The 16,229-nt window shown below is 39.4% G+C and overlaps 2 protein-coding genes across 2 annotated transcripts; both read left to right on the top strand.

The window, feature by feature from the left end:
* Positions 1-1,603: 1,603 nt before the first annotated feature.
* Positions 1,604-7,670, top strand: slc25a43 (solute carrier family 25 member 43). Its single transcript, XM_022760255.1, has 5 exons — positions 1,604-2,056; positions 3,847-4,088; positions 4,331-4,503; positions 6,241-6,375; positions 6,921-7,670. Exons 1-5 carry the CDS (start codon positions 1,785-1,787, stop codon positions 7,131-7,133), a joined length of 1,035 nt encoding a protein of 344 aa, XP_022615976.1. The 5' UTR covers positions 1,604-1,784; the 3' UTR covers positions 7,134-7,670.
* A 1,494-nt stretch (positions 7,671-9,164) lies between these two features.
* On the top strand, positions 9,165-11,487 carry LOC111232386 (ADP/ATP translocase 3). Its single transcript, XM_022759886.1, has 4 exons — positions 9,165-9,350; positions 10,205-10,691; positions 10,804-10,944; positions 11,075-11,487. Exons 1-4 carry the CDS (start codon positions 9,240-9,242, stop codon positions 11,230-11,232), a joined length of 897 nt encoding a protein of 298 aa, XP_022615607.1. The 5' UTR covers positions 9,165-9,239; the 3' UTR covers positions 11,233-11,487.
* The last annotated feature ends 4,742 nt before the right edge of the window (positions 11,488-16,229 follow it).

The following is a 16,229-nucleotide window of genomic DNA, read 5'->3' as shown; positions in this document are numbered from 1 at the left end:
GACACAAGGACTTTGCATAGAAAATAAATTAAACATAAGTAAAATAGCTGTCAGTCAGCCAGCATTGAATGACTAGACTAGATTGGTAGTACACATGCATACTGAAGTGACTAATATACACATGATACTTTGTCGTGTAGCATAAATATATTGTCATTTTATCCATGAATGTCACGGAAACAGTTTTCACTTTTAAGAGAACATCCAGTTTAAATAAAGGTCAGCTTTTAAAGTTATTATTTTTTTTAATTTAGAGAAAAAAAAACATTAACCTTTTCATTGTGCATGAAACAAATACAAGTAAATGCAGCCTCCAGACTATCATAAACATAACAATCTTACTTTTACATGAGTGGGATATGCTGGTACTTATAGTTACTATTCTTTCACCGCAGCACCATCAAATAAAGCCAATAAGTGGGACTATGGCGCCACCTATGGAGACAATGAAGCCCCACTAATCCCTGAAATACTTCCAGTACCAAAGTGGGACCTCAGGTTCAGGAGTCAGCTGACAATAAGGAATGGTTTAATTCAGCTACTACAACCAGTTCACTGTTTATTATTTACTGAAAAGCACATATGACTGACTGCACTGACCACAAGTTTCACTTCCTCCCAGTTCCACCTGCTGTTGTGACCTTCACAATTTATTTATATGATGTTGATAGTCTCACTATTACTATGTCGTGCTCCCTTGGCCACCAGATTTCCTGACTATACACTGAAGCAAGTGAGCAAGTACAATATTTTTCTTAAAATGAGAAAAATGCAAACACTGAAGTACTAGTGCTACAAATTTGTATTTTACTTGATATTACAGCTTGTAAATGCTTTTTGTAGAGGCAAAGAGTCTTTTGCTCTTGATGTAGAAATTTTCATTCATTCTTCTTGTTGATAACTTCAAGTATCTGAGATGTTTACACACTGTTTTGCACACACGGCATGTTTAAGATCTACCTACGGATGTTCAGGTCACAGGACTGTGAGGGCCATTTCAAAAGATTCAGACTGTGTCTCCTGAAGTTGGTCATGGTGGACTTTGAGGTCTTCTGATCATTGTCGCTGAGACCAGCCTCTTTTCAGTGTCACTTTCTTGAATGACTGCAAGACATTGCCATCCAGAATTTGCTGATTTCTCCGAGAATTCATTCTTCCCTCTGTCTGTGCAATGTCTCCTGTGCCACTGGCTGACACACAACCCCAAAGAAAAATATCTCCATCCAGTTTAACAGTTGGCAAAGAGTACTAAATTAGTCAGGTTCCCTTTTACACATGCCACAATTACCATTTAATTCCTTTTTGTTTTATGTTGATGTAATCTAAAGTAACACTGCATTAACATTTGAGAAAAGGCTTTTATATTATGATATGTACTTTGTGTGCAAGACTTTTACTTGTAAGGGAGTATTTTTATATTGTAGCATGTCTACTTTTAGTGAAAGAAAAGGTGTAAACATTTCTTTCACCAATGTTTATAAATCTGAAGACACGACTGGGCAAAGGACAGTGCACTGGACTGTGTGACAGTGGATTTGAAGGCTTCTCAAAGAGCGTCCTCTAGTGTTACTGGGACGTCCCCTTCAGCTCAGCTCACCTCCAGCACTGCTCCATGTGACGTGGTTTGTCACATAATACCGCTGGCGAGGACAGGAGAAGGATACCGCTTCGCTCTCTATATTTAGATGTCTAATCTGTGTAAACAAACAAACCTTTCCTGTCCCTCGAAAAAAATTGAAAATAATCGCAGGAAGCGCACATCTCCGGCTAAAGGCTGAACAGTGATGGCCTCAGTTCAAAAGGACAACAGACTCACCGGTTCTCAAAGCTTTATGTGCGTCGGTTTCGCCGGGTTTTTCAGTAAAACTGTCACGTCGCCTCTGGAGGTGGTAAAAATTAAAAGTCAGGTGGGCACCTTTCACTGTAAGAGGGGTTTCTGCCAAAGTTTCCTTCTCATCTACCAGAATGAGGGACTTCGAGGATTTTGGAAAGGAAATCTCGCCTCTTGTCTCCGGTTGTTCCCCTACACGGCAGTTCATCTCACAACGTACAAAAAGTGAGTCAAGCTGAATCTAAATTTGGTATAAATTGTTCTTGTCTCATGTTGTATCTGCTTAATAACATGTCATGTGGCTCGTATTTATGTTAAATTAGCTTGTTAGCCAGCTTGGTCAGCTGACTTAGCAAGTTTGTGTGGTGTAAAGGAGTCGATAACACATGTGACATTCAGTAACTAAAAGTATGTAAACACACGACAACTGTTTATTGTTCATCAAGATAAAATAACAAAAATGGTTCATTTAAATAGTTTGTTTATTTTCATTCGTGCTGCCAAATGTGTACTTCCTGTTTTACCGTACGAGGCGCACCTCATCATTTCAGCCAATCACAAGGCTGGATTTGCTCAGTCGATTTTTAAGAATGAAGGGATTCATCGTGCCCTGAGTTTTGTCTCACAGGTAGTCAGTGTTGAATGTTGTTGTGGTCTACCACCAACTTATTGCTCCAGCTAACTGGAGCAGGAATAATTAAGGGATTAATCAATCATTTAATTGAAAAAAAATCAATTGATAATGAGAAAAAGTAATAGTTGTAGGGATAGGTGCAGCCCTGCAGCTAACCATTATTTTCATTACTAGTTGAACTGACTATCATTTACTATGACTTATACGATTAAGAAAAGCCGCAGTAACGGAATTTAGCGTTAGTTGCAGGTCGCACATATGTCCATACATGAATTAGTTATGGTTGATTACTGGAGTATGACAGTACTAGGAAAGAGGACTGTTGTACTCGTCATGAGCGGAAGTACTACCTGCGAGGCTGAACTCAGGGCTCACGACTACTCATGTTTTCTGTTGGGTTACTACAGGATAAAACAAACCGCAGAGCCGACAGCATGGCTGATAAGTAAACGTGCAGGGCAATGAAGAGCCGCAGCCATGACAACAGTAATCCAGCCATAAATACAGTATCTCCTGTCTGTGGACTGTAGTGAAGCTGTCACAGTCAGTACCCTCTCATGCTTCAGGACACGCTTGCATGTAAACACCACCCAACCCTGACTGGGCAAACCACTGTCCTGTACTGTACATGGTGCTCCAGGAAAGAAATCCCCTTCCTGCATGCCTTTGTCACACACATGTTATTCATTTCCTGTTTTGAGAAGTATAGTTTCATGAATCATGGCCTTTAAAGTACATCATAGTAACAGTAAAGGTGAATCAAACGGACCTGTTTTCAGTCTAATAATAGTGTTTATTTATACATATAAAGCAATAAACCTCAAAAGAGAAAAGATGGACATGATTCAAGAAACATTGATAAACAAGGTTCTTATTATAAAAAACACTGAACTAGTGTTGCAACTAACATTTTTTTTCGGTTTAAACTAAATATTAATATTTTAATTCATATTTTCTCAAATAATATTAATTCTGACTGGGGGCCGCAACTACCAGTTATTTTCATTATCAATTATCTAACAATTGTTTTCTCAATTAATCATTTTGTCAATAAAGTGTCAGAAAATAGTGAGGAATTTCATTATAATGTCTAACTTTTAATCTGTCATCAGACTTGCTGGTGATAAATTTTCTGTCGATCATTCAATTGGACTAATTGATTCTTACATGAAACCAATAGATGAATCTGCAGAGGGGGGTTCTTATTTCAAGACAGTCAGGTGCACAGTGGGGTTAGAGGCCATAGAAGAATACACACTGATAAATTATACAAAACATAAGATTAATGTTTACACCTACACAAATGACAAATGAGAAAAGCGTCTGATAAGTGCATACCCTTCTTCTAAGTGGTATTAATTTTGTCCTCCTCTGTGTGCAGGATAGTCCACCTTCATATGGATGAGCTGGGCTTCATCTCTCAGTGGAGGGCCATATTTGCTGGTGGACTGGCTGGCATTGCTGCTGCTCTGACCACGTACCCACTGGAGGTGGTGGAGACCAGGCTCATCGCTCAGAACTGCAGACAGCCCACGTACATCGGCGTAATTCACACTCTCTCAAAGATCTACAGGAGTGAAGGGCTTCTAGCTCTCTATAGGGGCTTCTCCCTCACTGTCTTAGGTGTGCATGCATATTCATACAAATTCATTCATATTCTATGGGCAGTAAACCTGAATGCCTTTAGCTCTGCACTTGGTGCATTTCGCAGTCATGTAGTTCCAGTGATCTAGTGACCAAAATATTTAATATCCACCCCTTATTAAAGGCATTTCTGTTCATCCTTAGAATTCACCTCATTTTCTGTACACATTCATTCATGATATGTTTTTCTGCAATTTACACTACATTTCCTTTGTCATCAGGTGCATTTCCCTTCTCTGTGGGATGCTATGCAGTCTACATGAACTTGGACAAGCTCTGGCAGGAGCCTCCATTTCGCTTCACTCCCCTCCAGAACTTCATTAGTGGCTGTCTTGCAGCAGGAGTATCTCAAACCCTCTCATACCCTTTTGAAACAGTAAAAAGGAAGATGCAGGTGAGTCACCAGAACACTTTTGCATGTGACCTTTGGTTTTCAGGAGAAGTGAAACAGACCCATTAAAAGAAAACAAAAATAGACAAATACAAGTGACAAATGTCAGTATTTAAAATAGGACATCATCAAAATGTGATAGAGTTGCGTCTTGAGGTAGTCAACTCTTAGTTAGACTCTTAGTTAACTTATTATTTGGCAATTAGTTGTTGTTTTTTTTAAAAATTAAAACAAAAATATTCATTGGCAAGTTTTCTCTACTTGACTGCAGTCAACTGCACAGGCATAGTGCTGGAAATAATTGGATAGATATTTTAATCAAATCAACTAGTTCTCCCCAAACTTGTCTATTAGAACTCGCTATGAATTATTTTTCATTATGCTTACCTGCAATAATTAAGTAACAGCTAAACTCAACAAGGCTGCAGTGTAGCGTGTCATGTGTATTGGTTGTATTACCACCGTTAGTCCATAAGGGGGCAGTGGGGGTTTCTAAATGCAGGCTGGCCTTACTTGGTCACTCAATGTTTCTGAACATGGAAAGTTGTCATTCTTAAATCAGGACATTAGTAGGAGGTTCTTCAACTTTCCCTTCAAAATAAGTCAGTTTGTGGAACGTTAATGTCAGGACATTTTCTGAATGTGTTTTAAAACACCACAGTGATTTGAAAACATGTCTGTCTGCACCATGTTCCCTCTAAGTCAAGTCTGAGATGCCTTCGGCATGTTAGAAAGGACACATGGGGAACAATGGCGCTGCAAAGGACAGAATACTACATCCGGTTTTATCAGCCTATTATTAGCTACCACAAGGTTCAACAGCAGCTGGGAATGTGAATGTGTCCTGGGTCTGCAGAAGCTATAGATAAGTTCTCTAAAGATAGCCAGTAACTATCAGACAGCGGGCAAGCTGAGAGTTGTGTGTGTCTAGTTTATCAAACCATCACAAGCATGTCACCTTACAATAAAGAATAATGTTACTGAATCATTTAATTTTAGGGATTCAGCTCTTGTCTTGTCTCCTTAAAAGCCCAGAGTTAAACATTAAAAGTCAGTGAGAGAATAGATGATAAGAAGACAGCTGAAGATGTTTGCTGAAGCTTAGGGTAATGATTTGAGCTGAGTATTGTTTAACTCATCAGCTAGTTTGATGTTTCATCTACAAATTAAACTGTTTGAACAGTCTAATACCATCATGGTTGCATGTTCCCTTTGGGAACCTTGAAACTTTTAAAGATGCATTCCCCTGTCACATGACAGTCAGCCTGTAGAGTTGTCAGTGTGGTTAACAACCAAGCACAGCACTTGTGAACTTTTGTGCACTTTAATATACGAAGATAACACTTGTACAATTTTTCACTGAAGTTTTAACAGCACTTATCGGCTGTTATTTTTTCATTTTATCCTTTTCTTGTCCTAGCACACTGTTTGCTTTATTATCTTAACAGATTAAGATATTTTAAATTTATCCAGTTGGTTCTGGTCGGTTGCTACTAAAAGTTGAAATGATAAGTTGATTAAATCAGCAGATGCTCTCCCCACAGAAAGACAGGCACACACCAGGTGACAGGTATCTGATCACAGACTCTACAGTAAACAGTGACAGGAAGGTCACTTCTCATTTACTGCACTGCTTTAAAGTCATGCTTCACCTGACCTTTCTCTTTATTACTTTATAGATACATTGTGACACTTTTCTGATTTATTGCTTTTCATTTTCACTTTCATTCCTTCTCTCAGGCGCAGAGTGCCCGTCTTCCCCATTGTGGTGGCGTTGACGTCCATTTCAGTGGGATGATTGACTGTTTCATACAGGTTGTCAGAAACAAAGGCATCCTCTCATTGTGGACTGGCCTCACTGCCAACACAATAAAGGTACAGTTTCACTTCTATATTAGTAATCATTTTTCATTACCCTCTTTCAATCATATGATCAGACTACCGGTCGACTTTATCCTGTGGTACATACAGCTAATAGGAACTGAAATAACTGCACACGCTTATGAACATGAGTGTCTTTATGACGTATGAAGGATTGTAGCCTCTACAAAAGGGTAAGTGAGGACGGGGGTGGGGCATGGAAAGCAATGTTCAGTGTGTAAGTCACAGCAGAAATGTCACGAGCAAGGTGAGCAAGTCTGTCTCCCGAACGGCATGCTCCACTCTCCTATTTCAGCAGCAATGTCATGATAGCTGTGAGTTGTTTTACAAATGGAAAGCCTTTTTAGGAGCAGTTTTATTTACTTTTTAATTTTTCAACCAAAATATCAATCAAAATACAGAAAAAAATCTTGTATAAACATTAAAGGTTTTATTAATGCCTACACCAGACCACAGCCTTCTCTATGGTCAGAGTTTTTAATCACATGATTGAAGTCACTGATCTCCATCTCACAACTTCTCTCGTCACTTCTTCACAGATTGTGCCCTGCTTCGGCCTTCTTTTTACCTGCTTTGAGATGTGTAAGCAAGTTTGCCTTTACCGCAACGGGTACATCATCTCGCCTCTGAGCTACAAGCTTGCGCCGGGGGTCGACCAGAGCCTCGGGCCGTACGAGCTGCAAGAGGTGAAGCGCTACTTGAAAAACAGGAACTTTGGCTCAGGGGAGTCGTCTTTTGGAAACCGTTGGTGAAACTTCACATGAGAAGATATGTTGTGAGAACTACTGACTGCTGACCACACTTGACCATCAAGGCTTTTGTCTGTAATAATTACATAACATTGTGTTTCAGGTTTCATGTTCATAAAAGCAAATAACATACATTTACATTACAGTATGTCCTGTTGGCAACGGTCTACCTCTTTCAGAACATTGTTATCTGTCATTTTATCTGGCAGTATTATTTGTCAATGAATTATTCACTCACCCACTATGTTTTTAACTTAATATTATGTGCCTTGTGAGTTCATTATTTATTTTAGGGCTTATTCCAGTTATTGTCCCATCAACTTCAAATAGTGCCATAGTTTATTCACATAGGTTACAAATGCTCCTCTACTCTATAAATTAATTGAGCATTATGACCATATGCTATGTTGTATAATAGGGCTGCCTGTGTGATAGATTATATTTTTACTGTACGATGAATGATAAATTTTGATAAGTGTTTGTAGTTTATGGACAATCATGTACAAGTGCTAACATGGATTGTGACAGAAGAAATGTGCTTAGAACATTAAAATTTTTCACTGACACAGTTTTCATTCTTATGTTCATTTTTATATTCATGAAAGGCCTGATTATATAGATTACACATTAATAATATCAGTTGAAGTTATACCTTAACTCCAGGCAGATAAAACTACCTGCTCATTGTTGCGGTTCACTTTCCACTGTCAAGGTTCAGCGTGACGAGTGTTATTTATCTATTTTTGTCTTTTACTTAGGTGAACTTTGCCCTGTAGTAAAAATACTAATGGTGTAACCTGTTTTCAGGGGTGGAGAGTAACTAACCACATTTACTGAAGCACTGTACTTAAGGACAGACTTTGTTGTTCCCTAGAGGAAACTCACAGGCTACCCAGCAATTTATAAGTAATAAAATTAAAATTATCAGCTGTAACGTTAAAGTCATGTACACATTAATATCAATAATCATAATCCTAATGAAATAATACACATTTTTCTGAAATGGGCCTTTCTGCATAATGAATACTGTTACTTTTGGTACTTTAAATATATTTTGATGCTAATACTTTTACTTAAGTCAGATGAATGAATGTAGGCGTTTTACTTGTCACTTGAGTATTTCTACACTATGGTATTGATATTTGTACTTGCATAACAAAACTAAATATATCTTCCACAACAGCTTGTTTCAAATAAACATTCTTATGCTAACTGACAATTAATGATAACAGGCAACAGGCCTCTGGTAAGATTTAGATCAGGCTGACTTTGTATTTAGTTAATAAGGCTGGATCAGTCTTCTTCTTATTGTTTAAAAAATATAAACATACAGGCAAACAGGAGGATCAGCAAAGCAGTGTAGTGTGAGTATCACAGTTACAAAAATAATTAAGAACAACAAACAGTTAAAGCAGTGAAAATGAGTAATAATGAGAAAAGTTACAGGAACATATATAGGAGGTAAAATTCACTAATTTTATGGATTTCATATCTTAAAGTAGTTTAATAGAAGTGAGTGAGGTGTCTATTTGAGATAGAAAGCAAAGATCCTCCCAAAATTTCAAAGGCTTGATCCGTCAGCTGATTGAATCACGTACTCCTGCTGCTCCATACTGTGGGAAACTGAGTGACAGCTACAGGACATTAACAGATGGGATGACCTTTCCCCGCCATAGCCTGTAGGCCTCAACTGCCTCAAACTGACCTCTGACACGACCTTGAGCCAATAAATCTGCCCTGAAACTTAATTTAACTGCATAATTTTATCTCTTGAGTTCTGCCGAGGTGTGACTGAATCTGAATATCTAAACAACTTTGAGGGAGATAGTTCAACTTTTCTTGTTGTTGAACAGATTTAAGGGGCTGGTCCCGCTTTGACTAACTTGAGCGATGAGGGAGAGAGCACCAAATCTGAATCAAAGGGCACCCATTAGCTCCGCCCACTGCCCCCCGGCATCTGACCAATGAGAAATGGGAGTCGAAGTTCACGTTTTTTCTCGCGTTCAGCCTTCTTAAATCCCCTCACTTCTAGATTGGATTCGGCCATTTCAACTCTACCGGCAAACCCCACCGACGGAGTAACTGGACGGCGGCTGATAACATCCGAAGATGAGTGAAACAGCTATTTCCTTCGCCAAGGACTTCTTGGCTGGTGGTATTGCCGCTGCCATCTCCAAAACAGCTGTAGCCCCCATCGAAAGAGTCAAACTTCTCCTCCAGGTGAGTGTTCATATAAAACACAATTTCTAGCACCTGGCATCTAATGACACTTTAATTAACTGCAGCTGTTAATTAGAGGCTGCCTGCTTGTGTCTGCAACGCAAAACTGGTGTTGTCAGCTTGCAGCATTGTCTTGCAGAAGTTCTAGTCATTTCTATTGCATGCAGGGCGAGTTTAACAAGATGTCCCGGCGAAGGAACTAATGTAAAGATGCTGCGTTGTTAAAAGTAGAAGCCGGCGTCTAAAAATAGTAAGTCAGAGCAGCTCTGGTGGAGTTTGGTGCAGACACACATATGAGGAATGAGGCGTATCAGACCTGTTACGTAATACGCCGGGCAGCAGGCTGCAGTGCTCCCAAGCTTAATACAGTGTCTTCTAAGAGGCAGGCAAGACCATCGACTGTGTCTATGGTGTTCAGTGGTGCTCATCTTCCCTGGCAGGTATTAAGTTTGGCTTGTCAACAAACAGCCAAGGTCACAGCAAGGGTTGCGCCATGGCTGTCTGCTGCTGCAGTGGGCCTGGGCTCAGCAGCAGCAGCAGCACCAGCACCAGCAGCAGGAGGAGGAGGAGGAGGAGGAGGAGGAGGTGGGGCTGTGAATTGTTGAATGGATGCCGAATCAAGAGTTGTACTCTGGCACATGGCTGCAAATGTGTCTGTCAGACAGACACATGAGAACCATGGGAATTTGTGTCCTCACTGATTTATACTAGTTGTAAGGTTGACAGGTGAAAGGTAAATGCAAGTTGATGTTTGTAACAATGAAGAAATAGGTTTTTGTCAAACTTGGTCTTCTTTCCACTGCCTTAATCATTTTTGTCTCTAATGCTCTGCAGTATCTCTGGTTTGTTTACAGGTACAACATGCCAGCAAACAGATTTCAGCTGACAAGCAGTACAAGGGCATCGTGGACTGCGTCGTCCGTATCCCCAAAGAGCAGGGCTTCCTCTCATTTTGGAGAGGGAATCTGGCCAACGTTATCCGCTACTTCCCCACTCAGGCCCTCAACTTTGCTTTCAAGGACAAGTACAAGAAGATTTTCCTTGACGGCGTGGACAAGCGTAAACAGTTCTGGAGATACTTCGCAGGTAACTTGGCGTCTGGTGGTGCTGCCGGAGCCACGTCTCTGTGTTTCGTCTACCCCCTTGACTTCGCCAGAACACGTCTGGCCGCTGATGTCGGTAAAGGCGGACAAGAGCGCGAGTTCAAAGGCTTGGGTGACTGCCTGGTGAAGATCTCCAAGTCCGATGGCATCAAGGGTCTGTACCAGGGCTTCAGTGTTTCAGTGCAAGGCATTATCATCTACAGAGCTGCTTACTTTGGCGTCTACGACACCGCAAAGGGTAAGTTTTCATCATCAAACATCGCAAAGCTTGATGTCTCTGTTTTCGGTGCATGTCCTTGGCCTTTTTGTGACTTTTTAGATAATCTTACTGATTGACACTTCTCTTACAGGCATGCTTCCAGACCCCAAGAACACACACATTGTTGTCAGCTGGATGATTGCTCAGTCTGTGACTGCAGTCGCTGGTCTCGTGTCCTACCCCTTCGACACTGTCCGTCGTCGTATGATGATGCAGTCTGGACGCAAAGGAGGTAATAAACACAACATTTGAAAGTATAACTTTGATTTTGCAACTCTGTCACTAGAATAAAGGTGTGACGTTTTTTTTTTTTTTTTTTTTTTTTTTTAATTGTAATTTTTTTTTTTTTTTTTTTTCCTCAGCTGACATCATGTACAGCGGCACCCTGGACTGCTGGAGGAAGATCGCACGTGACGAGGGCAGCAAGGCCTTCTTCAAGGGAGCATGGTCTAATGTGCTCAGAGGCATGGGCGGCGCCTTTGTGCTTGTCTTATATGATGAGCTTAAGAAAGTCATCTAAGTTGTTTTGTATGTCCACTGTTCATGTTGTGAAGTTTAACTGTAACATATCTTGTACATTTGGAAGGACTTAAATGCAGCGCTATATTTATAGGGACCAACTAGTATTTTCTACTAGTTGTACCGGGGGAATCATTTATGCACTCTTCTCTTGGCCCATGCTTTTTTTCTTTTGTTCTGCCCCTCACCAGAATGTCATTCCCTGAACACAGGAACCTTGCAGAAAAAGAGAAATAAAGGCAACCTACTGAGCGAATCTCCTGCCTTGGTTTTGAAATGTAACGCCATGTGTGAAGGGTACCACAACAGACGGAGTGTTGACTGAGTGTCCTGGCAGCTCACGTCCTCAGTCGTGTTGCTTCAGGAAAGCATTTGGCAGCCTCTTGCGTGAAATGTAAGCTTAGAGCTGCAGGTTGTATTTGGATGCAAACCAGAATCAGCTGAGAAAGTAAACCTGCTGACAACATTTCAACCAAGACACGCTCGCAGAAAAGTGATATGCAAAAAGTCAGGAGCTGTACTAGTCTACATATTTACATATTGATATTTCAGCACAATATTTGCACAACTCTCCTGTAAAGAAACAACTGGGATTACCTGTAGCGAGGTGGATTATTCCAATCTTCTAAATATACTTTTATCTCCTGCCAAGCCTCCTGACTCTAACTGGTGTGATTGAGAACTTTAACCTTGAGTTGTTTGACCATTTATCGGTATAACACACCTGTTCCACTTATTTACTATCATGTTCAAGTGAGCTGTAGATCTGTTGGTTAAAGTGTGTAAAAACATAATTCCATATTCTAACAGTTCATGACTGCAAAGAAGCAAAAGAAAGTGTTACATTGACAGATTCATATTTAGGTTTTAGGCCCTTTTTAATGTGTATTTTAAGAGCCGTTATAAATTGAATTCCTCCTGACATTTGATCTTACCAGCTGTGAAGCAGGACGTGTTTGTAGCCAACACAGGACAGGACATAGTGTACTTCTCGGGCCTCTTAAACCACGGTGTGTACCAGCCTCTCTGAAATATCCAATTATAATCTTTGTCCTCATGCTAACTGTCCACACATGGGACAGTTGTAGTAAATGTTTAAGTTGTGTGTCAAACAACTCGCCGCACGAAGCAGTTTCTGTTTGATGTGGTAAGTGTCTAAATTAGTGTCCATTTAAACTCTATGGGACTCATAACGCTGATATTTCAGCAATATACTGTCACTTTGTATTATGAACTGCACGCCGGTCACAGGGCCACTTGGCAGCTTTAATCAGTTTTCAGCCATTTTCATTGACCAATTAAAGAGCTGCCGCCCCCTGGGAACCTTATCTCTCCATTTCAGGATATGAAAAAAAAATAAGACAAGTGTTTCAATTAAGAGGCTGTTGGACATATGTGGTCTGAAATTCTCATTAGCAATGACTTGGAAAATTTTCTCTGTAACCCAGGTTACAGACTAATGATTGTACAGTGAAGTTCTCTGTTAAAAGCTCCAGGCTTTCTAACATCACAGAAATCCTCCATGAGTATTCAGTCACTGCAGCTGTAATTACACTCATTGAAAGTGAGACCACATAATTGGAGTCTGAGAATAAGTTATATTAGGGTTTAAAATATCAGTCCAGCTTTGAACCATTATAATGCTCTCAAAGTTCATCAGAAGTTTAATTCTGTCACTGGAGATGTTTCTCTGTAGTTTCTTTTTTTCCCCACTTTTGGACCATATGAAATACCCTCAAACCGAAATCATTAATGTGTCAGTGCTGGTACAAATTTAGCTGTGTGTTGCTCAATGTATTTAGAATTTCAGCTACTGCTCTACCATTTATTTTAATAAGAGCAAAATGCCAGAAAAAAATGAATCATCTACAGATAAAGTGCATGTCTGAAGCTGTAATATTGTAGTGAGATTAATGTGGTTATTGTGAACTTAAACAACACACTGTTTGGTAAGTAGCATGTAGACACAATCACTATGCCTTAGACACTTAACCCAGACTGATCTTTAATGGAGGACATAGCCTCATTTTAGCAACACTATCAGATTACATGATTTACTCAGCTGGACACAGTCTAATCTTCCTCTCAGTGATTCAGAAAGTCTTGGACGTAACCCCTGACCCAGGGAAATCGGTTTTAATGGTGTTTTGACCACTCCACCCCCAAAAGCCCCCCTCAACAGGTAGCACATAGTTAATCCTTCATTCAGCGGGCCTCTCCACAGCTGCCCCACTACAATGTTAGCAGGGATTAGTGAATCAGAAGCAACAGGGATCACAGCCATTTACACACTGTCTGTCTGTGTGGCTGTAGATACGCCGTGCCTCCTTGAGGTCATATGATCAAGAAGTCAGACAAGTGCAGTCGACACATTCTCAGTGTCAAACTGCATTTACTTTGCCTGTAGGATGCCATGATTCTAAATGTGTGCTTGACTTCAATGATATTTCTCAGTATTTACAGATAACAGCTTCTTAAAACCTGAATTTTATGCAGTTCAAGTGTCTGTAGGATCTTTCTTCACTAGTTTAAAATGTATAAATAAGTCTGCTCAAGTTTCCACATGGAAAATTATGGATAACTGCAGACCAAAACAAGAAGTCTGATGTACACTGACTGAAAAGGACAGATTGAGGTCAGGGAAAGTTTAAGTTTAAGTCCTCATGGTGTAAAACTTTCAAGTTATTTTTAGTAAATGTTTCAGCGCTTCTGCTGTGCAAGTGTTTCCCCAACATTAAATTTCAAATAGAAACACCTGCTGTCGCTCTGTTGTGTTTGAGGTTGAGGTGCTGCGGCCCAGTGATGGAGGAAGAACTTAGATCCTTTAATAAGTAAAAGTAGCACCACCACACTGTAAAAATACTCAGTAACAAGTAAAAGTCCTGTATTGAAAATATCACTTAGAAGTACATCAGTATTAGTAAAATGTACTTTCAGTCAATACTAAAGTCTATCACTATGTAAGTAGCACTTCACCCATTTAGTACTTTACTCTTTTAGTTGGCTGTGGTGGCGCTGGTCTCAATTTAATTTTATACACTGCTGGGTAAAACAATACATCATAATTTATAGGCTCATATGTTTCATATGTCCGCCAGTGTTCTCTTGTATGTTTGTGCTTTTATGTCAAAGCACTTTGTAAACCCTTGTTTTTAAAGGTGCTATATAAATAAAGGAATTATTATTAATTATTATTATCATATGTAAAATGTCATTTGTCGAGTAACTATAACTGTCAAAATAATGTGGTGAAGTAAAACATGTACATGTGCTTAGTTACATCCCACTGCAGCTGTGGGCTACTCTTTAAAGGCACTTGATAGTCAGTGTGAGTACCCACATGCAGGTCTAGGATCACTGAAGCTAGCCTTCACACTGGGTGACTAAAAGCCTTCTGTCAGACAGGCTGTTGCGTAACTTCAGCTGTTAGACTGAATTACGTCATGGCTCCATCAGGTCGTGACCTCAGGGCTTTGGGGAAAAACACATGATTAGATCTGATATCTATTACTCTGTCTATACATTAATAAACTCCTAAAATGTTCTTCTATATACTGTATACTACCACATTATAGTGTGTTATAAACCAAGAGTTAAGTCTTAATCTAGACCTTAATATATAGCTAAATGTTAAACAGTGAACTTCAAGTAAAGTGTTACCAATAAATAAATGATGCAGTTAAAGGCAACAGAATTTTTAAAGCGATAACATGGAAATGTTTGTTACACGCTGCTCAGAGTATCTGCTGATTGTATCACAGCTTTATTACTTTAATACAGAGCATGGATCTTTTAATATCTGTACAAGGAGAATTTGCCCACTGACGGCTTGTCTCTAGTTTGAAGGTTGTCTCCTCAGGCATGAATATAATCAAATTTATTTTGCAGCTTCTTTACTGCGTTCCTACTGTGTGAATTCATCATTTTCCAGATGTACATTTTTTTGACAAATGTTTGCAATGGCCTTTTCTTATGTTGAATTCACACTCAAGAGTAAATAATAGGCCTATTCATCATATCTGTCTCCTGTGTTTTGATTGCTAGTGCAACATCCATTATATCCAGATCAAACCCTACATCACATTGTGTTACTTGTGAACATTTAAAGCTGTTTCTTCTCCAGTTCTGTTTTGTATTAGTTGTCGAGCAGTGTTAGCGCCACCCTGTGGCATCTGCCTCTCTTCAGTTATTTCAAACATGACAGTGTTAATAAGATTTAAAGTCAATGCATATTTTCCAGATTAGCCTAAGCAAGTGGTAACCCATTTTTGCTGCCACATACTGCTGTATTTTCATTACTATTACATTATAATCGGAGATTGTTTAATCTAGAAAGTAGAGAACAGCCCAGTGCCAAAACAATTTCTCATTTAAAATGATTTAATATGATACACTAAATCTAGTATTTATTTATGTGTTGGTTTATTTATTATTTGATTTTAATTATTTGTCTTTTGGTTAGATATGATGACGGTTATGGTTGATTAAATCTGACAATAAAATATGAGCAAATCTGAAGGGAAATGTTGAACTTTTTTACTCCACTCAACTATTTACTTTTCAGAGTAAGATTTTACACAAGAAATCATTGTGATGAGATTATAAAATACAACACTTTGCTAAAGATTAAACCAGTGGTTTTGGCTCTTAACCCCATAGGAAAACGAAGGGCCAGTTGGAGGCCACTTGCTTTGAGATGTATATTTACCAAACCGAGACATTTCTCCAATAAGCTTCATTTCTCTTTTTTTCTTTAACTTAGCCTAAATATAATTTTAAAGGCAGGACAGATAGATAGATAGATAGATAGATAGATAGATAGATAGATAGATAGATAGATAGATAGATAGATACTCACCCCACTGTCAGGTAAACCTGTAACCTACAGATGGCGTCCTGTTATAATCAACAGCAGGCACGCGGCTTTGCCCGCAGCCAATCACAGCTCTGCTTTCACCAGTTTGCTAAACTTCGTTGTTTTCCTCTTCTCTGCTGAGC

This window comes from Seriola dumerili, unplaced genomic scaffold, assembly GCF_002260705.1.
Source record: "Seriola dumerili isolate Sdu_G_001 unplaced genomic scaffold, Sdu_1.0 BDQW01000331.1, whole genome shotgun sequence".
NCBI lineage: Eukaryota > Metazoa > Chordata > Actinopteri > Carangiformes > Carangidae > Seriola > Seriola dumerili.
This window is presented reverse-complemented; position numbering and strand designations above follow the sequence as displayed.